Consider the following 23,317-nt stretch of genomic DNA (forward strand, 5'->3'; position numbering starts at 1 on the left):
TTGTATATATATATGAAATTCATTTGTAAATAATATGGAATAATATTTACAAAATTAAAAATAATTCAAATTTTAATTTTAAATTATATTATGATTTAGAAAAGTATAAATTTCATAAGATATTAGGTAACATCGTAAAAAACCAACACAGCCGGAAAAATATAAACTTATTTATGGTTAAAAAATAACTCTAAATCTATTATGATTTGATATATTTTATGAATCACTAAATTATAATACAAAGTCATTTAAATTTTATAAAATAAAATAAGTTAATTTGCTGATGATTTTATATATTTACAGTAACCTTTTTACTCTTAACATATGAAAAAAAATTAACTCCATATCAGTAAGATTTCATATATTTATGAATAATGATTAAATTATAGTCTAATTATTAACTTTCGTTGTATTCAAAAGACATAATATATCATAAAAGTTCTTCTACAAGCAACCAATATATCGTAAAAATTCTGAACATTAGATTAAGCAAATATATGTTGGTTGGTTGGTCTACAAAGATTTAACAACAGTATATATTTAATAATAAAATTTAGATTTAACAACAGTATATATTTAATAATAAAATTTGGTTAACTAATAATAATACAAACAAACAAAAAATTCCGATAACTTCATTTCTTACGAGTCAATGCAGCTGCAAACACTCCGGCAACCAGACCTACAGCAGCTGTTGCAATGCCTATCCCTATCACGCCATCTGCCCCGTTTAAGATTTCAAAAGAAAAAATGTCATATTTCGCACATTGACAAGAAAAGTATGGTTGATTTATATGAAACTTAAAAAACGCCCTAAGTTGAAGTAGGGGTCGGGGTTCCTAAAATTCAAACAAAAAAGAAAGGCGGAAAATGTGTATGGAAAATGTGTTATTTTTTAAAATTGGAAAATTTGACAAAATTTGATACAAAAAAGGCTCATAAAATGATGGGGAAATAGCAAAAACCTTGTTGATTTATACTCTATAACTACAAATGCGTTAATTACTTACCTTTCTTAATTCGTTCTTCAATTGCTTTCTTAAGACTCAGTGCTTGCCTCCAATCGGGCGCAATCTAACGCACATACAGAAGATAAAAGAGGTTTAGATTTAGCTTTTGCAATTTGGATGGAACCAATAATAATATATAGACTAAATTGGTGGTTTTCTATTATACAAATCATATTTAATCCATTTATAGGTTCATCCAAACATACCTCTAAACAACGTTCAACGAGCTGCCTACTTCTCGAGAAATCCTGGCTCCTATAATAGCCAACAGCTAGAAGATAAATCTTCTCTCTCAATTGCAGAGGACTGCTGTTCACGCCATCGAGAGAAGCTGCAAAACCAAAAAAATTAAAAAAAATGAATTTTGCATCATGTAAGATTCACTCAAATGTCCTCTCTTATATAAGATTAGACTCTAATAAAAACATTTAGAAAGTTCATTCTAATCGTTCAAAAAAGTTCATTTGGTGGAGAACTCAAACAAATTTGATATTCAATTCTGTATCATGTAAGTAGGGATGTAAATAAACTAAGCTGCTCGCGAGCTATTCGGATCTCGGCTAGGTAAAAAGCTCTAACGAGTCGAGCTCGAGCTAATTTAAAAGCTTGAAAATTTAAACGAGTCAAACTAACGGTTCATCAGCTCGTTAAGAGCTCGTTTGTAACCTATAAGAAGGGAGCTTCACATTTTTTTTGGTTATTAAATATTAATTTATTAATAAATATTAAACGAGCCCTAAACGAGCCGAACTCGAGCAGCTCGTGAACCCAACTAAATACATACGAGTGAAGCTCGAGTTCTAATATAAAAGCTCAAACCAAGCTCGAATATATGCTAAATGAACCTAGCTCAAATATATGCTAAACGAGCCTAGCTCGAGCCTGGAACTGTTCTGCTTGACTCGGCTCGTTTACAACCCTACATGTAAGATTCACTCAAATGTCTCTCTTATATAAGATTAGACTCTCCAAGTGATGGATCATAAACATATAATGGGAGTTGATGATAATCGTTCAATCTAATTGTCAAAAAAAGTTCATTCGGTGGAGAACTCAAACAAATTTGGGATTCATTTCCAAAATGGATAATATCTCAAGCAAGTTCAACTGTTCAAGTATCAATTTGGATACATAATTCTTCCAAATCAAAAGTAAAAGAAACACACACAGATGACTAAACTAAGCTTTTGTACTGGTTGCATAAATAATAAATAAAATTTGTGTACCTTCAAGCATGGCAATACCACGTTGGACATCTTCTGGGCGTCTAGAATGAACGAGAGCCCAGGATAGTCGCATGATACACTCACTCTTAAGCTCATCTGATGATCCTTTGTTTGCTTCTCCTACCTCTCTTTCACAACCCTACAAGCATTACAAGATTAAACTAAAACTTTACTTGAAATTAAGCTTCACCTCTTTGCAATTATATAGGCTAACATTAAGGATTTTGATTCTTGGTATGTAATAGAATGTTACATATCAATCTATCAAGATTATGTGACAATGGTATTTGACTATTGTCGGTAAGATAAATTGTCGTTTACAAAAATTAAAAATAAGATGATTTTCATATTCTTATGAGGTTACAGGTAACTCAGCTTATAACTTAATCTGAAAAAATAATTGTTTATTTTGTATAAGCCGATTTGATAAATGTTACTTAAAAAATCTTAATTCGGTTAGTACAGTATGAGCATTCAAAAGACAACATTAACCCATGAAAATGAATTAAATTGCAATTTTCCGATATTAGTTTCACATCTTATCAAATACTTCAAATTCAGATATTTTCGATTGGTTTATTCACTTTTATTTGTTACACTTATCTAATTCAGCACTTCAAATTAAGCAATCAACACTTAACTTTTCAGATTTATGAAACACGCCCTAAACCCTAAATCCTAATAAGATAGGTTTCATATTTCTTCATTCTCAAAAGGTTTGTCATACTCCCTAGATTTCAAATAAAGCTTCATTTCTATAGAAACAATATCGAAACCTAAGATTTCATTTTAATAATCTCCAATAAAGAAGGATTATCCATCAGAGAATACATACATGCTTTAATAAGAAAGCTTCATTTCCAGAGAAACAATGTCGAAATCTAAGATCTCATTTTAATAATCTCCAGTAAAGAAGGATTATCCATCAGAATATACATACATGCTTTAATTAGAAAACTTCATTTCTAGAGAAACAATGTCAAAACCTAAAATTTCATTTTAATAATCTCCAGTAAGTAAAGAAAGATTATCCATCAGAATATACATAAATGCTTTAATCAGTCTTCTTTGTCTTTGTGCCTAGTAAATTTGCCACTATTTTATTGAAACCTAAGATTTCAATTTAATAATCTCCAGTAAAGAAGGATTATCCATCAGAATATACATACATGCTTTAATAAGAAAACTTCATTTCTAGAGAAACAATGTCGAAACCTAAGATTTCATTTTAATAATCTCCAGTAAAGAAAGATTATCCATCAGAATATACATAAATGCTTTAATCAGTCTTCTTTGTGCCTAGTAAATTTACCACTATTTTATCAAAACCTAAGATTTCAATTTAATAATCACCAGTAAAGAAGGATTATCCATCAGAATATACATACATGCTTTAATCAGTCTTCTTTGTGAATTTCATCGAAACCTAAGATTTCAATTTAATAATCACCAGTAAAGAAGGATTATCCATCAGATTATACATACATGCTTTAATCAGTCTTCTTTGTGAATTTCATCGAAACCTAAGATTTCAATTTAATAATCACCAGTAAAGAAAGATTATCCATCAGAATATACACAAATGCTTTAATCAGTCTTCTTTGTGCCTAGTAAATTTACCACTACTTTATGACCTAATCATGATCATAAACCATAATATCAGATAATACAGCTTAACCTAAACAAAAGTACTGCAGTTTCAATGTTTGATCCATCAGAATAAGAAGCTATAAACTATTCAACAAAGGATGAACAAATAAAGTCTCATACATACACGTGACGGTAAACGAGATCAATCTGAGTCAATACATCCAATTCAAACAGTTGATAATGTAATTTAATCAAGTCAAAGAGCAAATTAAGAAGGAAAGTAAGATCGGACTCCACGTCGAATGAAAAATCAAGCGGTCGGCGGCGGTAAGAGTATAGGAAGAAAACTTACAGCAACGATATCGGAATCGCACCACGGAATCTGGTCGCCTCCGGTGAAGAAATTTCCGACGGAATCGAAGAAACTGGTAATCTTCGCGTCCATTTTCTCTGGTTTGTTTGGTGGAAGAAGATGGGGTTTTAGCTGATGGAAATAATTAATAAAAATAAAAAACCCAAATTTAAATAACTGATTTTGAAGAAGAAACTTGCTGGCTAAGCGAACTGACGATAGTTATCGGACTAAGAAAACAATTAACCTGAAACTTCTATTATTTAAATTTAAAAAACTATATTATATATATATATATATATATTATTTTTTGTGATCAATTTGATTTTTTCAAAATATAATAAAATACAAATTTATTTAAATAAGGATAGATCTCAATCATTAACTTAAGAAGAAGTTACTTAAAAATAAAATAATTAACAATAAAATCTTTCTTTGTATAGTTGAAAGGTTCTTATTAGAAGTTAATTGAGATTTTGGATTTTTTTTTTTTACTTACCATTATAGGTTTTTTTTATTTTTAAAGTTATAAAAAAAAAATTGTCTAGACGATTTTAAACGGGATTAATTTATTATTTACGTGACATTTATAAATAACTAAAATATTAATATCACTAATTTAACTATCGAATTTTAACGAAATAAGAATTTTGACTACCGATTCTTTAAAATTTAATAGTTTGAAACCATTAAGACAAAATTCTCGTTTTTTTGTATAACCCTGATCATAAATAACTCAAAATTGTGAGATTTAAAAGAAGAAATTCAAAATTTTAATTGACATTAATAAAGAGCCCAAACTTAATAATTTCGCATTCTTTATATATATAGTATATGGCCAAATTACTATTTGGGCTCGAATTTTTGATGTATTTATCTTATGGGGGCTCGAATTTTGATTTGAGTCGTACAGCGAGAGTTATCATTGTGCCAGAATTAGTGAAAAAGACAGTAGATATCATCGCAAAAAAAAAAAAAAAAGATTACTAACGACTTCAGAGCATACATAAAAGCTATGTCGATAAAAGACGTAGAGAGCTAGTGTTTGAAAGAAGTGACGAACTCCTCAAAGTGTCACCGGAGAGGCATAATGCAATTTGGAAAAAAAACAAATTAAGCCTATATATATTTGATCGTTCAAAATCTTAGAACAAAACGGAGATAGTGCTTATAGAGTGACATTACCACCAAATCTCTCTGCAGTCCAGTCTTTCATTTATCAATGTTACGAAAATATCATAAATCAGGCTCACATTTTTCATCATGAACCAGTCGAGTGGACACCAAATCTATCATATGAAGAAACACCGGGTCAAATCATTGATAAACAAACCCAAAAATTAAGGAGCAAGGAGATTAAGATGGATGGTTAAAGTTTTGTGGTTCAATTAATCAATTGATAAAACGACATAAAAAATCAAACAAGACATGTACAAGGATCATCCAGAACTATTTGGTACATCAAATTTCGAGGACGAAATTTTCAAAGAGATAGGTATAATTGTAAGATCTTAAATATATATATTCCCTTAGAAAAACCTAAATCATAATATAAGTTAATAGATTTCATTATTATTATTTTTCTTCTTTTTCACTTGATTTCATTTACTTATTTAGTTAACCTTGTGACATTCAAAACCATGCACTAAATACATATTAACACAAAATAGTTATTTTTAATAAATATAGCCCACTAAATTATTTAAAGTAGATAAACATTCTGTTAGGGTCTAAAATCAAGGCTTCGGTCCTAGAATAAATTCCAGCAACCTTTCTCGACACCCGGTCTCGGTCCTATGGTGCACATGGGCCAGATTTCTGTTTTGTTGTTTTATTATTTTGTTTTGCTTTCCTTTTCTACTTTACAAACCGAATTCTGTTATTTTCTAGTTATTGTTGTAACCGAATATTATGGGGCAAGACATCACCTATATAAGGCTGATCTTTCTTCCCCAATGACCCATGAATAGAATGATGAAGATGTGACTTCGCCCCTATTCGTCTATTATTATTATGGACTGTTTGGTATAGACCAACAGTAATTCTCTTCGCACCCTTGATTCTTCTATCCCTTCCCCCCAAATTCTCTATCGAAAACCTTACGCTGCCCTTTGATTGTAGAATTTCCACCGGTCTTATAGATCAAGAACTTGATTCTTGAACCCAAAACACATCTTACGAAACAAGTCGTAACACATTCTTATACTCTTCTAGGAGATAAGTATATTACACTGCCACCACATTAGGACACTAATCAAGATTCTATATTGCCACCACACCATGACACTAATCAATCTCCAAGCCTTCTACCTCTCCCTATAAATACTAACATTTGATTCATTTAATTCTTCATTACATATTCTTCATATCAGACATCCAAGAACATCTCTATCTCCAAATTAAGAAGTTCAACTACCTCTCATCCATTAAGAGTATACTAATGCAAGTATTTTTGAAATCTTATTTTTAAACTCACACAAAGCTATATATTTTTTAAAATAATGATATGAATTTTTGGTAATAAATAATTGTTACAAAAAGAATTGGCGGAGGAAGAGAAGAGGGCGTAGGGCCAAAATATGTGTTTGATTAGATTATGGGATTAGATTTTCCAAGATGAGCTTCGGAACTACCGTCCAATGAATTATGTGTCCAAACTAGTGATGGACCAACTAGTTATGGACCAATGAATTATGTGTCCAAACTGGACACTAGTTATGAACTTTAGTGATGGACTTCCAAAAGTGTTCAACCAAATATGTGCTCAAAACATTCCTGGGCTTTATGGATAAAATCCGAAGAGTTATGGATTATTGTATCATTACCACAGCTTTATGGATAAAATCCGAAGAGTTATGTACTCGAGATTATTATTGTACCATTACCACGCGATCCTATTTATTATATATGAAAATGAAGTTTACTCATTTTACTCATTCTATTATTTTCAAAGTCAAACATTATCCTTAAACATTATCTTTATGCATAATTAAACTCTTTACTATTATAATTTATAGTTTTGATTTACTATTATAACTTATAGTTTTGATATAAAATGTTTATTTAATGAGTCATTAGACTTGCTATAATTGTGTGATGTGTAGATAACCAAAAGTAAGTCTACAATAAAAACGAAGACGAGGCTGTAGAAAAACAAGAGGAAGCAATGCGCAATGCAAGAAGACGTGAGTGTGAAAAATAGACTAAATGATTGTGGGAAATATTTTTTTGTATGACATATATGTTTTTGGGAAGTAATAAGTAATTGAATTTGGAGAAACATTTTGTTATATAAATTATATGTATATATTAGTTTAAAAATGATTTTTAGTATGGATATAAGTTAACGTTCTCCGTACTCGAGATCTCGAGATACAGGATCGGGGATGTCACTGACATCCCGAGTACGGAGAACGACAAAATGTTTCTCCAAATTCAATTACTTATTACTTCCCAAAAATATTTCCTAAAAACCATTTAGTTTATTTATAGTGAGTATAAAGATTGAACAAATAGACATTTTTGAATCAAAATTATAAGTTATATTAGTAAAGAGTTTAATTATGCATAAAGATAATACTTGACTTTGAAAGTAATGAAATGAGAAAACTTCATTTCATATAACATTAGTAATCTCGAGCACATATTTTTCTATAACTCTTTGGAGCTTATCCCTAACACTCTGGAACATTTTGAGCAAATATTTAATTGAACACTTTTTAGAGTCTATCCCTAAAGTCGACAGCATGTTTGTACGATACCATATCATTAAAATTTATTATAGAACATAATTTGTGTAGTCGTAGGGAGAAAGAGAGGGAAGGGTTTTTAATTTTATTTTATTTCACTCTTTTCTAATAAAAAATGTCAAAGTGGCATATAATTTGAAAATAAAATTGTCCCAAATATACGGATCAAACGTCAGTTAAAAAAAAAAAAAAAATAGTTGAAGTCATATGGCTCAAATCAAAGTTCGATAGAAACTTCTAAAGTTCGAATCTCAAATAGTAATCGGGCATATATAGCTAATATATTTGAGGCTCAACTACTATTTTTAAAATAAAGTTCATAAAATGGGCTTCTTAAAGTTCATATTTAAATATATATATTTTTTTAAATAATCTAACATTTTCTAATGACGTGTTTCCAAATAATATTTTTTATTTAAGAATCTAGTATAACCCATAAGTCATACCTTACCAAAATGAAAATGGAACAGCATTATCCTTACAGGATAAAAGACTGGCATAAAAACTGAGTTATCTAGAGGCTCTTCGATGAAGTGACTCACTCAATTGATAGTCAGCATTTATCAAGCAAGGGCTTGGAAATTGATCTCGGAACTGGATTCCCTATTGATGGGGAAAAAATCCCGAGACTGAATCACTCTAAAGTCTAGTCGGTGGAATCGGTGAACCGCGCAAGCTGGTTACATGCGTGGGGTAGAGGGTATGTAATATTTTATAATTTATTGACAAATTGCTACATTTAGATTAAGTCAAATAACAAGTAAAAATGAGTTAGAAAGCAAAAGTAAATAAGAAGAAAAAACCCATCACACCATGAAAGAAAATAAGTGATGCATGTTTTTCTCCATGCAAATTTCTCACAAAGTTGCCCTATTATTTTACAAGAACACAGATAAGATAACTAATATTTTACAAAAGACAATAGTATTAGTATTAGTTGAAACAAGACCATACAATAATTATAATAATAGATAGATTGATGAAGAAACAATGATGATAATAATAATAATAACAAACATGGAAAAACCAGAACAGAACAAATGGGGGCTAGGGTTTTCGCTAAAATATGGAATGGTACAAAGGATATACAAATGGGCAAAAGAAGTTTGGATCCACTCACTTTTGAAAAGGGTATCAGCCCCAAGCAGGTGAAGACGGTTTGTATGCAAAATCTTGAGAAGCTGGTGTTGCCCCGTAGTTCAGATCGAGGTTGTGAAGCTGTTCCATCAGCTGAGAGCGTCGTTCCTTAAAGAAGTCCAGACGAGTTGTTAACTCTACTAGCGTGGAAGAAGGAAGCCTATGATAATCTATCACCTGCACCCATTCAGATAAATAAATTCAAAACCTTTTTTTCAAAATAAATAAATTAAAGTACATCAAATATGACATTATAAAGAAGAAATCAGCTTGTAGTAGGGGCTTATTTTGTTTCATCAAACTTGTATCTCATGCGGTTTTGCTTACTCTACTTTAAAATGGCTCAAATTCTTACACAAATTTTGCATCTCTTTTGGAAGAACATAATCAATTCTTCACTAAAATATTTCTTTCTTTCTAGAGGGCATATCAAGACATTACAGAGTTTGACCAAAATTCATAATCGTAAGTTCAGGAAGCAAAACGAGTTTTTGATACAAGTTCAAAGCCAAAATTGGCTTCTTTCCTTACCAACTATTTTTTTCATGTTGATAGTGTATGATCTGAAAAATTTACATCTTTTATGTTTGACAAAATCATTATCCAAAATCTAATTTGATCATGATCGAGAAAAAAGTTATATTTGAAGCAAAAGCTTGCACTATAAATCATGATCAAGAAATAATTTGTATACCAAATGAAATTAATCTAGAATTTGAATCATGATCCCAAACATAATTTGATCATGGTCCCAAATAATCAGTACTAATTTCCAAATGGGCTCCATATCACAAAATTTAATTTTATTAACAATAAGATAATATAGCAGAAAGAACACATGATTAGAAGAAAAACATATTAACTGGTTCTGGAGATATAAAAAAATAAGCATTTTGTTTCCATCGCATATTAAGAAATGGTAAAGAAAGAGATTCATACCTCGGCTGCCCTAGAAGTGGAAGGTAATCCCGAATCAACAGCACTCAGCTCATCCATAGACATACTAGTGGATGCCTCTGTGCTTTTCGAATCATTGAAACTGGGCGAGTCCAAGAATTGTTTCCTGCCCGGATGTCTATTGCTGCTGTTGACAGATGGTGTCATTTGCCCTTTGTTATTATTCCTCAGATCTGCCCCCAGTATGTTCTCCTACAATAATATAATTGATGAAATACAGTTTTCTTATCAACCATAAATAGATAGAAAATGAATACTTCAATCAAGAATCTTCTTATTTAGATCAGAAACGGGAGACCGGCTTGAGTAAAAGGTAAATTTTAGAGGATAAGAAATGCATAATCTGAGAGAGTTCAAACTCTAGGATTTAAACCATCTAAGAAAAAATGGTGAGAAGCCATGAGAAATCGAGAGAGAAACCTAGAATCATTTTCATAATTGCTTAGCACAATTAAAATGATCATGCTAACATAATTATCCTATCTGGCGAACTAAATTAAATAACAATAATAATCTATTAAACATATTTATCAAACTAATAATTATCCTAATTTAATTAAGCTAATCCAATAATTAGTTTTTTATTGTAGCAAAAATTAAAAAATAACATCAATCCTCCTACTATGATCATAATACTAATAAATAGATCAACTATCATTTATTTTATTTTTACACCAGGTTCTTTTTCGTAGGAGGCTAGCAGAGCATCCCGCCGCCATGATTCCCCAACTTCAATCAAGGTATGCTTTCAGTGTCGGATTCGAATCTCAGCTTCTTAGTTCAACATTCTTACCACTTGAGTTATGCTAGATGGGTTAGGTCAACTACAATAATGCTAACATAATTATCCTAATCGAGACTAACTAAATTAAATAATAATATATTTATCTAACTAAAAATTATCCAAATATAATTAAGCTAATCTTCCGGCCACATGCCTTCATGTGATTGGTCCTTCCAAACCCTAAAGTATGTTTTGTCAATTCTCATATGAACTCCTAATCATAATGAAGGAAAATCACACACTGAACTGAAGTTCCTTGAAATAACTATAAATATGGTTTAGGTACCTCAACTCTTTGTTTCCTCTCATGGTTACAAAAGGCAAGGGATGTATCAAAATCCTGCTGAAAAAACTTCCTGCAAAAATTATATTTGTAAGATGAAATATTATGATATGAGCAAACAAGACATCTACAAATTTCTATATACACCATATTTCCATAGAAATTTTGTCTGAAATTTTGAAAATTAATTAATTTAATGAAATTATATATTTTTTGAAATCATAGTTTGGAAACAAAATTTAGTCTGAGATTTTTGTTTCTGTATATAGAAACGTTTTCAAACACAGAATCAAAAACAAAAGTGTTTCCAAATGGGGCAATGTGGGGAGTGCAAACTCACTGTTGAGAATTATGGGCTGGGAGATATCGATCACATGGATCAGGAAAAGAGCCGTATTGATGCTGGCGCTGCTGACTCAATTGATGATGGAGTTCTGCAACTTTCTGCTTCAATCTGGCAACATCCGCTTCAGCAAGAGCAATCTCCTCAAGCTCAGCCCTCGTCTTTTTTTCAAATGACAAAAACGCATAAGAACATACTGCCCAAGTATTGGATGCACACAAGAAAAGAGAAATGGCAAGAGTGAAGTGGCTTGGGAGAGTACAAACCTTGGAATCCATGCATCGTGAGCTGGAGAATTGTCCAGAAGACATGCTTAACCCAACTTCCAAAGCAGCTCGTAAGTCTCTTTCAGCTTGCAGTTGTTCTTGCAAACGTGCCACCTTCAAAACACTCACACAGAAGTCAGCAAATGCGTTCCAGGATCTAAGTACATTTCTTTCTTTCATTTTTATGGCATTATAACTACATAAGTATTGAATAAAGGAATATTTTTATCATTGGAACGGGTGAATATATATATATATACAAGGATAATTTAGAGAATATAAATTTGCAAATCACATAAATGATCCATCATAGTGATCATAATAAATAGTGGCACTTATTCGTTTTAAAATGATCTTACAAACAAAAGAAAATAAGTCATATGCAAGACCAGAAATGCCTTGTACTTTTGTGCATTAAAGAAAATTGCTCCAACAGCCTCCTTTGTCAATGTTGACAACCACAGTTAAGAAAGATTTCTACCGGTGCTTCATCAAGATTTGGGAAACTAACTGTTACAGAATATTGCTGAAGAAATTTGTTCCAATAAGCAAAAATTCACTGGCAATATTGATCTTCAAAATTATATAAAAAAATGCATGCACATATGCACAGGAACGTTTGATGATAAATTGGAAGTAAAGAGTTATGATCAAAGCATATAGAAAGAAGAAAAAGGAAATATGTAACATATGGGATAAGATAGCATACATCTTGCTCAAGTGCCAAGCGGCGCTCATGCAAAGCTTGCTTCCTTCTTTCCAAGCTAGCTTGTAGAATAGCATTTCCTCTAGCCTAAATTCATGACAACAAAATCTTATCAGCTAAAATGCTTTATGAGATGAACTACTCAAAAAACAATATAGCAATTCCAACAAATATTTACCTCCTTCGCTATCCTATGTTGCAAGTCGCTTTTTGTAATCTCAAGTCTTTGAATCGCCAGTCTACAAGCAAATCCATCAGGTTTAAAAGCAAGAAAAGAGATTAATATATTTTATTATATTTTCTTGGATAATAAAGCAAAACCAAAAGATGCTCTGTAAATTACTTGCAGTATTAACTTCAGAGCAGGCAATCTTCTCATGGGATCTAATAAAAATCTGTTTACGAATCTTATGGATACAGATTGTTTGTTGATTAGGCCTTTCTCTACATAATTAATTTAGTGTAATGTTTTTGACAAAAGAGGTCATTTATTCCACATAAAATAAAAAGAAGTATGGTAAAGGAATTATAAGTAAATATAGATTCTATATGAACCAATGGATCGTGATAAGTCGTTACTACTAGCAATGACTTCCTTTTTTTAAAATTGTCACGAAGGTTCGAACTCACGACCTAGTCGCCATGAGTATTGCGCTCTACCACTGAGCTAAACGAACCTTCTACTAGCAATGACTTCCTCTGTCATTACTTTATTCTTTTCATATCCCTCTCCTTTGTTCTCAGTTACTCATCAAATGGCACTCAGTTTATATCTTTAAGTTCTCTTATTGACAAGGTTAAAAGAAAAGTTGATCGACGATTGTAAGTAATCACTAAGAGCACCTTCCCCTCACCCTAGGGTCTCAGATAGCAGTTTACAAGAAGTTTGTTAACTGGTTCACTAGTAAAATAGCAGTAAAAATGATCAAATATGTTCTAAAATCCATACAAATATATATTTTCCAAGATAATCACGAAGTACTAATATCAGTATCTTACTCTTCCTCTCCAGAAGAATCCACTGATTCCATTGAAGGAGTTTTTCGAGCCTGTTCAATAAAAGAAAGACAGAAGCTTCAGATTTCCCAAAATATGTAATAAAATGCATAAAACTTGGATACTCCAAGGTAATCCAAGATGTAAGAAGTACAAATTTGACCTAAAATCTTAGATTCAGCAGTCACCAATTCAATACAAATAACAGCACAAACATAGCATAGAAAAGTTTCCTATGTATACATGCTCTTATAACACTTGCAGTATAATCAATGACAGAAACTGACTGTTAGATGTCCATATACTGGTCAGTAAAGGCACTCTTTAGTCAAAATACAATTATAACAATAGACAAATCACATAACTGCTGTGGTTACCTCGAATTAGATATATTAAGGGAATATCAAATTAAGATAATTGACATACATTGGTTCTTCCCCAAAATGTGGACTTCTTCAAGTTTAGACTGGGGCTAGAAAGTTTGCTGGACGGCTTACTTAATTCAGGTCCCAGTAGAGCCTGTGGAAGTCCTTGATCCATGGAAGAGAGTATCTCCCCCATTGATCGGTGTGCCTCACTAATAGATAAGTTACTAGAGCCAGCTATCACATCTCCATTAGCTTTTCTGGACATACCATTAGAATCTCTAGACTGAGAATCTGTAGATGGTTTCAATTTCATTATTGACGTGAGTTTGTCCTTGGGAAAGTCAACATCTAATTCATCAGTTACAAAAGCCTGAAAATGTGAATGGAAGAATACGTCAGTTATAGCAAACTGTTGAAATTTATTGAGAAAATAGATGAATATTATTATTGAAAGTACTGACTCATATATAGAAGATCGGTCTATCTAAGGATATGAAAGTATATATATCAATACAATAATTAGGATCTAATATTATCTATAAGCCTAGTTTGAATTTACACAAACAAAATGCTAAAGTAAGAAACCAAAACAGAGGAGATGGAACGGATTAGTAATAACAACAACAAGAAGAAAACATTCTCCATACAAACGTTTTACAAAACCTCCTCATAAAATTCAAACTTAGTTCTCGGCGTCAATAACTCTGATAGAGACAGTAGACAAAACTTTCTGTGTAGATCATTTTTTGTGTGAACATACATAATACAAGAAACAAGATAAGAAATAAAATACAAGACAAAAAGAGTACACAACTCCTGATTTCTTAGAATCTATGATTTTGCGCTGTTTTACACATTAAATTATCCTTCCATAATTCGTTTAACATAACCAGAGCAGATAGAATCTCCATGACTAAAGTTCTCCATCAATAATACCTTAATGTAGATTACTATGATTGATTCAAAATGACAAACAACTAAGTTACTCAATCTCTCTTGACATATCCTCATGAAGAACCTAAGGCTTCAAGATCTTAGAAACTAAAACCTGCTGTTTAGTCTGCTCTCCAAGATTAGTCATCAAACAAATGTCTTGAAGCTGATTCTACCAAGAAAAATTAAGTTAGAACAGAAAGAAGACCAGAGAACTAGTCTAAGTCATTGTCATGTGTTAATTATATTCTATAAAGCCGATGTGACCTATAATGGTTGTATTTTGTAAGGCCCACTAAGATATTATAAAGTATATATATTAGGGGTAAAGATTAGGGTTAGGATTATGAAATGAATCATGAAAAAAGTTTGTATTCCCATCCCTGATTCATCTAGGTCTCACCCCATTTCTCTAAGTTCTCATCCCATTTGTAAGGCCCGCTAAGATATTATAAAGTATATATATTAGGGGTAAAGATTAGGGTTAGGATTATGAAATGAATGATGAAAAAAGTTTGTATTCCCATCCCTGATTCATCTAGGTCTCACCCCATTTCTCTAAGTTCTCATCCCATTCTTGTTATCTTAATATTAAAGCCTTGCAGTCACCCCCAAAAATCTTCACAAGAAAACATGGTTCTGATGTAATAGTCGGTTATTTTCAGGATTTGAAATTGTCAAAAGCAGCCTAACTCAAAACTCCATTCCAAATAACCAACGCAAAAGTGAAGCATAATTTGACAAACTCGTGAGATTTGGGGAGGAAAATCTCATGATATCAAACTATCCAACCTTTCGACTACTGTCATAAAAGAACACAAAAGGGTGCAATGATACAATAAGGTTCTTATTGTGCATATATGTGTGAAAGACAAAGAGAGGGAAAGAACCTTGTCATCATAGAGATCACTACCAGCATATCCACTGCTTTCACTCAGCTTCCCACTAAGTACACGATGATCATCATCACTCTCTGGATCAACCTCATTCTCTGCATCGTGGTAACCATTGTCTTTGATATCTGAAACTTCATCTGATGAATCTTCAGTCCCGCTGTTTTCAATTCGAGAATCAGCTGAAATTGAGCATCTATGCAGATTGTCATCCTGGAAAGAAAAAAAAAAAGTGATTAGCTTGACTACATTAAAAAAAATCACCACAGATCACCATTATTCTTTAACAAAGTTCATTTCATTTATATGACCATCTAACAATAAAACGATCTTTTTCAAAACAAAACAAAAACAATACAACGAGAAGTGAGGTTTGGTCCCACATGGAAAACTCATAAATATCCAAATGAAATAAGTTAAAAATCAATCGGATAGCTAATTTATCAAGTGATATTTCAATCAGATTTAATTAATCATTGGAAAATGTGCTTGACTTGTCTAGTATATTAACAATTCTGCCATAAATTTTGTTTTCTTTGGATAATGTGTTAAATATCCAGTGTATCATCCAAAACAGCATTTATTTGTATACAATCTCTTGGAAGATAAATTAGTAAAACTCCTATTTTGTTCTCATAATCATGAGGGTAATTTTTTAACTAAAAAGGAAGAAAAATTCAAATCAAATACAAGACAAAAAAAGAGGGAAGATAGAATAGCATAACTCACATCGAAGATATTCCCGTAATCCTCCAATAGCGTTGTAATAATTGCCTGAGCATTATTAGCAGCATTTGCAGCAGCAAGAAGCTGGGCAGAACTATCACCGTTGACATCCAAATCATCCTCCAGATCACAATCACCAGCCAAGAGAGGACGTAGGAGCAAGGGTGCCATGCACGCAGCTACAGCAGATGCAGTCATTCTATTCTCTGACTCGTGCAAAGAAATAGTGAACATCATCTTGAGGATCCTGCAAATGAATGATTCAAAGAAGTACAGATAAGAAGCCAGACACTAGTAATTACATTTTGTGATAGAGTGGATCATTATGGACCAAACTACCTTAGACACAAGATCCCATTCTCACCACAATATCATCCTAGCTATCTGTACAAATCTAGGTGTAATATGTGAAATTTTATTGGACAGGATAGTTCAGTTGGTGAATCAAAAGAAGAGTGTTTTCTAGACATGGAAATCATCAGACTAGGTCTAAAGTTTCTATTGCAAGTAAAAACTTCCAAAATTACTGTTTAGTACAAGCTTGTGCAAAAATGAAGAAATCATCGGTGACTTCTATTCTCATCTCAAGTAAGGGTGTGCTTTGACTTTGTCACTGAAAATTTGCTAGATAACCAACTTTAATAAACTACAAAGTGATTCATTCCCATCCAGTCATTTACAGTGCATAGTTGTCAATAGCGCCCGTAGCGCTAGCTATAGCGAATGGCGTAGCGTAGCGCCCCCTTGTAGCTATAAGGGGCTATAGGCTACGCACTTTCAAATAGCCCCGCTTTTGTAGCTATAGCGCCTATAGCGCCAAAAGCTATTGCCCCTTGTAGCGACGCTTTTACAAAATTAATATTAATTATGACTTTTCATTTCCCCAAAATTTTTAAATTTCAAATTTTTTTTGACTCTTCCTCTTCTTTGCACTCTTCTTTTATTCTCTTATTATTTTTTCCTCTCTAGTTTTTCCAATTATTTTCTCTTCTTTCCTCTAATCTTATTTCTACATTTCTTCTCTAGCCTTTTCTTATCCCTCTTTCTCTTCTCTAGTCTTTTCTTATCCTTCATTCTCTTATTTTCTCTTCATCAACACATTTAAGAAGCTCGAAGGCAATCACATCTAAATCAAGAGGGAAAAGACCAATAGAAACATCTAACACATCTGATATTTTAGATGAATTTGATTACAATGAAAAAAGTGAAGAAGAGAATGATGCCAAACATTATGCAATTTCAAATGAAGAAGATGATCTCGATCTTGATGAAGAAAATGATGACAATGAATTTTAGATTATGTTTTGAACTTTTTCTAGTTTAAGAATTGATGGTTTTTTGTTTTGAACTTTTATTTTTGTGATGTTTTTTATTTTTGATATTTACATGTTTTTAACGCATTATTTTCAAATAGCCCTCGCTACGCTATTCGCTTTACGCTATAGCTATGAGCAGCTTTGACGCTATTTAGCGCTATACGCTATTGACAACTATGTTACAGTGTAATCTCATTCTTTTTTGTGTCAATTTGTGCCACATCCATACTCAAACCTAACCTTGATAGCAGATTTACCTTTGTAGTAACCGCCTATTTGGTTCCGGAAATGTCTCCAATATTGCAGATCGCAAGGCACTCACGCGAGCATCTTTTGGATCAACTCCTAGTCATTGAAATGGAAAATGCATCAAGTTCATAAAGAAATCAGATATCTACATGATTACAAAGATCATTTCATTTGTTTGAAAATGAATAGCATGCAGAAGCAGGGGATCTTTTAAATCAATTGTAGCTTGTAAAATGATGTATATTTGGATCTTAAAAGAAATTTGTAATTTCCACATGGTACATTACCATGCTTTAGCTTCAAATAATATCATACTATTGTCACCAACAACAAGTAAGTTCCTTAATAAGCTCACATAAAGAAAAACCTGGTGTGCTTTATAAGCGTACACCCCAGCAAAGAATCAGTGTTAGTACAAATCTATATTGAATCATTGATTAAGACATAGCTAATTGAAAAGGCAAGAACTGACCTAATTCCTTAATTAATTAAAATCAAATGTGCAAAACTTAATCAACGAAAAATATATTAGTTACAATCTGTGAATGGAAAACACAGCATACATTCGAAACCTTAGAATTAGCGCTTTGAAGACGAGTATATACATAATCAAATGACCAACTAATGTAGGAGGACTCATAAATCATAACTGAACTTACTATATGCCTCTAGCAAAGCAGTGCAGCACGAAGCAGGAACAGGAGAGGAAGGTAACTCCCGAAGAACATGCTGCAGATATTGTAAGCCACTTAATATTTATACTGCAGAAAAATAACTATTTGAATCATCATGAGATAATAAGTACCTTGACACAATCACCAACTACATGAGCATCCTCGTTAGGGACAAATTCAACCTTACCTGCAAACAGATGATGATTTAATTTCATGCGGAGATGTTATAACAACTCCTCTAAAAACATTAAGAATAGAATATAAAGACCAACGACCAATAACACATATTTCTACAACATGACAGGAAGAACAGATAGCTAAAGGACATTCATTATATATACTTATATTAACTGAAAGAAACAACTAATGAGAATAACCTTGTTCATATTCTTTAACTCTGTGATCTACCTCCTCAACATCTGCAGACTGTCTCAAGATTCCTTCTACTTTAATTCCTGTAAGAATCCAAAGATCAAACATATTATTCACAATAGAAGAGTAAGCAATAGTGTGTACAATATGGATTTATTATAATATAATAATTTAAAATATAACTGATGTAGACAAGTAGTTATTTCAGGATAGGTAGTTAATAAAAGTAGCATACAAGCTGAGGTCAATGGCTAAGCATGCTTCACATATTCAGTGTTCAAAACTGCAATAAGATATCAAGAATTCAATGTATATAATACCAAGAAATAACTCCCACACAGAAATCCATCATATTCTCTTGGAATCACAACTTTGTATGCCAAACTATAACAGTTCGTTCAGAAGGACAAAAGAACAGAACACCAATACAGTTTTACTTGAACACATAAGAAGAAAAAGAACACTAAAACGTTTTCATTTGAGTACAGTAGAAAACAATTACACAAACAGTTTCAGGATCTCCAATTACATCCATGAAAGATTAGACCAGTAGAGTTGAATAAAGATTACCATAATTCTCAAGAAATCGAAGAGCTTTCTCAAGAAATGATGGAGCTCCGTCAATATCTTCCAGTGCAAGCAAAATTGGCCGTCCCACCACCATTGACTTAACTGGGCGCTTATCCCTCCCTGTTCAAGATGCACAGCGTCAGTAAATAATTGATAATTAAGACTGATTTTCTAAAAATATTCTAACATAGACCTCATAAAGCCTTGAAAATTTTGAAAGAATATAGATAAAATTAAATGTACAGATATCAATGCACCCACATTGATGAAAAGGTCCTTCAATTGTATCATTTGTGTCATTACGAAATATCCCATTGTGTCCCATTACAAGAGCAGCACTTGGTGCTTGTGCCAGAGCATTTTCCAGGGCAGTCTTCCACTCGTACAGTTCCTCCAATGTCTCTGCCTGAATAGCATAACATAATGAGAACAAAATAAATATATGGAAATGTAGTTAAAGTTATATAGTAGTGGGAGAAGATGGAACTAAAGCATGGATCATAACCAGGAATGCATGCACAGCAAAAGGCATGGACATCATAAAAAAGGGAATAAATGGGCAACTAGGAAACATATGCACCTTAAGTGTAAAGGCCCGTCCATCCCGTCCATCAGGAAAGAGTACAGTGAGAAGCTTTTTATCTTCCCTTACAACTACACTGAAAAATTAAATCACAATAAGCCATTTCCAATGATAATCACGAGAATGGGTAGATATAGAAGGAAAATATTACCTTCCTGAATTGTTTAGGTCAATACCCCCCAAAGTAAGGTTTACTTCACCAGCCCTCTGAGGAAGTGCACTCTGAAAAGCAGCCACCGCCGTATTTAACCATTAAAAAAAATATAATGTAGGGAACTCTAGATAGATCAGGTAAAAGTTCTTCATTCCTATGTTAAGTTTATATAACACTATTGGGTGTTTTGGTATCTTGAAAAATCACCCAGTTATCATATCTCAACATATATAAATTGCTCTATTATCATAGCCCAATTTTTTATTTAAATACCAAGAATGGCTCTACAGCGTCAAATTCAAATACATAGCTACTTACACCCACCAACAGAAAATCAGATCATTCTGTATAACCAGGCGTCTTCTTGAAATTTATTGTTTCCTTTTACAGTTAATTTTTGCATGTTGAGAATGCATTAAATTACTATGATGAAGATATCTTTGGATTTGAAATAAGAAAACAACAAAGGAGAAAAGATTCCCACTGACAGGATCATTTTTGAAGAAAACTAGTGAGGTTCGTGTGAGAATGAACCAACGCTTTTTCCAAGACTTCCAACCAAGACCTGCAAAGTACATGAGCAACTTACTTCTGTTAGATTAACATAAGGAAGCAACAAAGTAAACTGATCACCTTCCATCCTGATGCTTCTCAAGCATAAATCTCATCATGCAAAGTTACCACATCACATCGCATGTTTAATATAAGTTTAAGATTTACACTACAGGTAATCAGGTATCAAGTTTGGGGATATTTTGCTCCATCTATGAAAAATTTTAGGGCAAAAGTATTCTTACATGAATTCAGTTAAGCATTGCTCCTTTAGAAAAGTTTGTCTATGTATTTAATCATTTTCCTTACTGGAAATATATGAAAAAAATTTAAAACATAAACAGTGTCTGATTGATAGAGACCTCATTCTCACATTGGAGATCGAGGGTTTAAACCTTATTATTGTCAAAATCCAATCAGAATGAATAAAAAGTGTGGCTATTGTATCTGGCAATGTGATCCATTATAAATCTATAGTTTGGCAATGCAAGAGAAATCAGTTGTCAAAGCGGGTTTTTATAAAAAATAATAGCTCTTTTTGCTAACATAACAAGAGCTGTTTAGATGCAGTGTCCGTGAGTCTTATAAAGCAAGAGGAGATTAGGAGATATGTTCCAAGTGGAACACTATATGTAAAACACTTATCTAGAACTCATTGTTAACTCTTTTAACAAAATTCAAATAATTATTAACAAATTAAAGGAACTTTCAGTATTTGGGTGTTCCTAATCAGAAAAGGAATCAACAATGCTAAGCTACAGATACAAAATAAAGGGATGCATGAGTTTAGATTTGACCTTTTGAAGATATAAAAAGTGGCCCACTCTTGAACACCTGCCAATTTGCGCTCAAAGTGAGAACGACATTAAATACATTAGGCTACTTCAAAAATAATATTTTCCACGAAAAAAGAACCAGTAGAAATATCTTAACCACAAGTCTTAACAATGGAAACACAAAGTAGTAAATAAACCCATTTAAGAAATTTAAATAGGTGATAAAGCACCAGCAATTTTTAGCAGGAAAATTCTGAGGCAATCCAATGAAATTTCATAAACCATTCATAAAGGCAAAAGGAATGCTTCAAAAATATTAAAAACAAATTCACTCATGATGTCAAATTTTATTTTTATATGAGTAGTTTTTATAATTCCATGTTACCCACTTTTATTAATCGGGGTAAACTAACCAGTTACAGCAATAGTAAACATTCAATCAAGACCCAATTCTCACAAACTTCAGCAAGTGATAACCTAACTAACGATCCTTAATTTTAGAATCTTAGGTGCAATAACCAGAGGATAATTCTTCCAATAAGCAATTGACAATTTAAGCTTCGGGGACTATTACCACATACTACAACTAGCAAATAACTAATTGAATCAGAGTTCAAAAGAGTGTTGGGAGTTCTAGCCAAGGAAAGGGAAATGTTTTCATGATTAGAAGGAACTCATTCCACTATATTGTAACAATCCTCAGGAGAGCCCAAATGCCATTAAATGACATGGGATTCAAACCTTGTTTCTTAACCAATTGGGTATGTGGGTTATATCATTCCACCATTCTTGGGGCTAGGCACACATTGCCAAATCCCACTGAGTTGTGGTAGCAGGCTCTAACCCACACCCAAATCTGTAAATCGGATTCAAAGTCCAATACATGAAGCCTAAACCAAATTGACCACAATAACTACCAATAATCTACTAATAGATACAACTGCATTCAATTACACACACAGGATCTCCCAATCAACCTTTACAAACTCAAAATCAATCCTGGGAAATTACCCAAAACTCAAGCTTGAATATTCAATAGTTCCATCACATACCGTATTTGAAGCACCGATTTTAGGCCGTTCGAATGCAGCCAACGAAGCCGACATTATGAAGTATTGTAGTGCATTGACCTCTAGTAAGAAGTATTATAGCCAAAGCAAGTCACGAAACAGATACTGATTACAAAATGCAGTATAAATGAATCAATCTAAGGAGATCTGACAGTAACAAGCTTGGGAAAGTTGATTTTGGTGGCTAGGGTTTAGAAATGGAGCAACCAAAGCTACCGTACACACATCACTATCTCTTCTTCTTCTTCTCGTTCGATGTTTCTCTCTCTTTCATAGTATATGCATTGTAGTTTTGCGATGATGTTAAGATTGGATAGAAGAGCAATAGTGGCTGTGATTGTGCTGAATGGTAAAGCTCCGATCTTTGAAGTGTTTAGGAAGCTCTCTACTTTTTACCTACTCTTTATTGGCTCCAATCCATCTTGTTTTTTCAATCTTAAGTAATTATTTGTTTCTATTAATTTTATAGCTAGCTCCCTTCTTTTATGGATAATTATTTTTTTTTTACTTAATATTGACTCATTTTCTCATATTACTAAAACATAAGTTTGACTCACAAATTTTAAAGGTTGTATTTTATACTTTAAATAATTTTTAATATTTTAATTTTAACTTTTTATTAAACAAATTATTTTAATTTTTTCTTTTATAAAAAGGTTGATGTATATTAAAAATGAAAAAA

At 32.3% G+C, this 23,317-nt stretch overlaps 2 protein-coding genes across 3 annotated transcripts; both read right to left on the reverse strand.

The window, feature by feature from the left end:
• Positions 1-460: 460 nt before the first annotated feature.
• LOC124936405 (mitochondrial fission 1 protein A-like) lies at positions 461-4,334 on the reverse strand. Of its 2 annotated transcripts, XR_007099123.1 has the most exons (6): positions 4,179-4,334; positions 2,237-2,375; positions 1,217-1,341; positions 1,011-1,074; positions 575-721; positions 461-540 (listed from the first exon to the last, which is right to left on the reverse strand). XR_007099123.1 is itself a non-coding variant. In XM_047476904.1 (5 exons), exons 1-5 carry the CDS (start codon positions 4,269-4,271, stop codon positions 636-638), a joined length of 507 nt encoding a protein of 168 aa, XP_047332860.1. In that variant the 5' UTR covers positions 4,272-4,334; the 3' UTR covers positions 461-635. The 2 variants fall into 2 exon arrangements, 1 of the variants encoding a protein (XP_047332860.1); XM_047476904.1 differs by having other exon boundaries at positions 461-721.
• A 4,407-nt stretch (positions 4,335-8,741) lies between these two features.
• LOC124933897 (rho GTPase-activating protein 7) lies at positions 8,742-23,011 on the reverse strand. Its single transcript, XM_047474338.1, has 22 exons — positions 22,618-23,011; positions 21,587-21,623; positions 20,726-20,802; positions 20,235-20,305; positions 20,081-20,159; positions 19,762-19,906; positions 19,501-19,620; positions 18,936-19,013; positions 18,690-18,745; positions 18,544-18,613; positions 17,893-17,980; positions 16,323-16,566; positions 15,591-15,806; positions 13,826-14,137; positions 13,403-13,452; positions 12,582-12,642; positions 12,407-12,490; positions 11,698-11,811; positions 11,429-11,592; positions 11,092-11,161; positions 10,004-10,213; positions 8,742-9,241 (listed from the first exon to the last, which is right to left on the reverse strand). The coding sequence occupies exons 1-22, from the start codon at positions 22,669-22,671 to the stop codon at positions 9,062-9,064; spliced, it is 2,580 nt and encodes an 859-aa protein (XP_047330294.1). The 5' UTR covers positions 22,672-23,011; the 3' UTR covers positions 8,742-9,061.
• Positions 23,012-23,317: the final 306 nt, after the last annotated feature.

The sequence above is a fragment of the Impatiens glandulifera genome, chromosome 4 (genome assembly GCF_907164915.1).
Source record: "Impatiens glandulifera chromosome 4, dImpGla2.1, whole genome shotgun sequence".
NCBI lineage: Eukaryota > Viridiplantae > Streptophyta > Magnoliopsida > Ericales > Balsaminaceae > Impatiens > Impatiens glandulifera.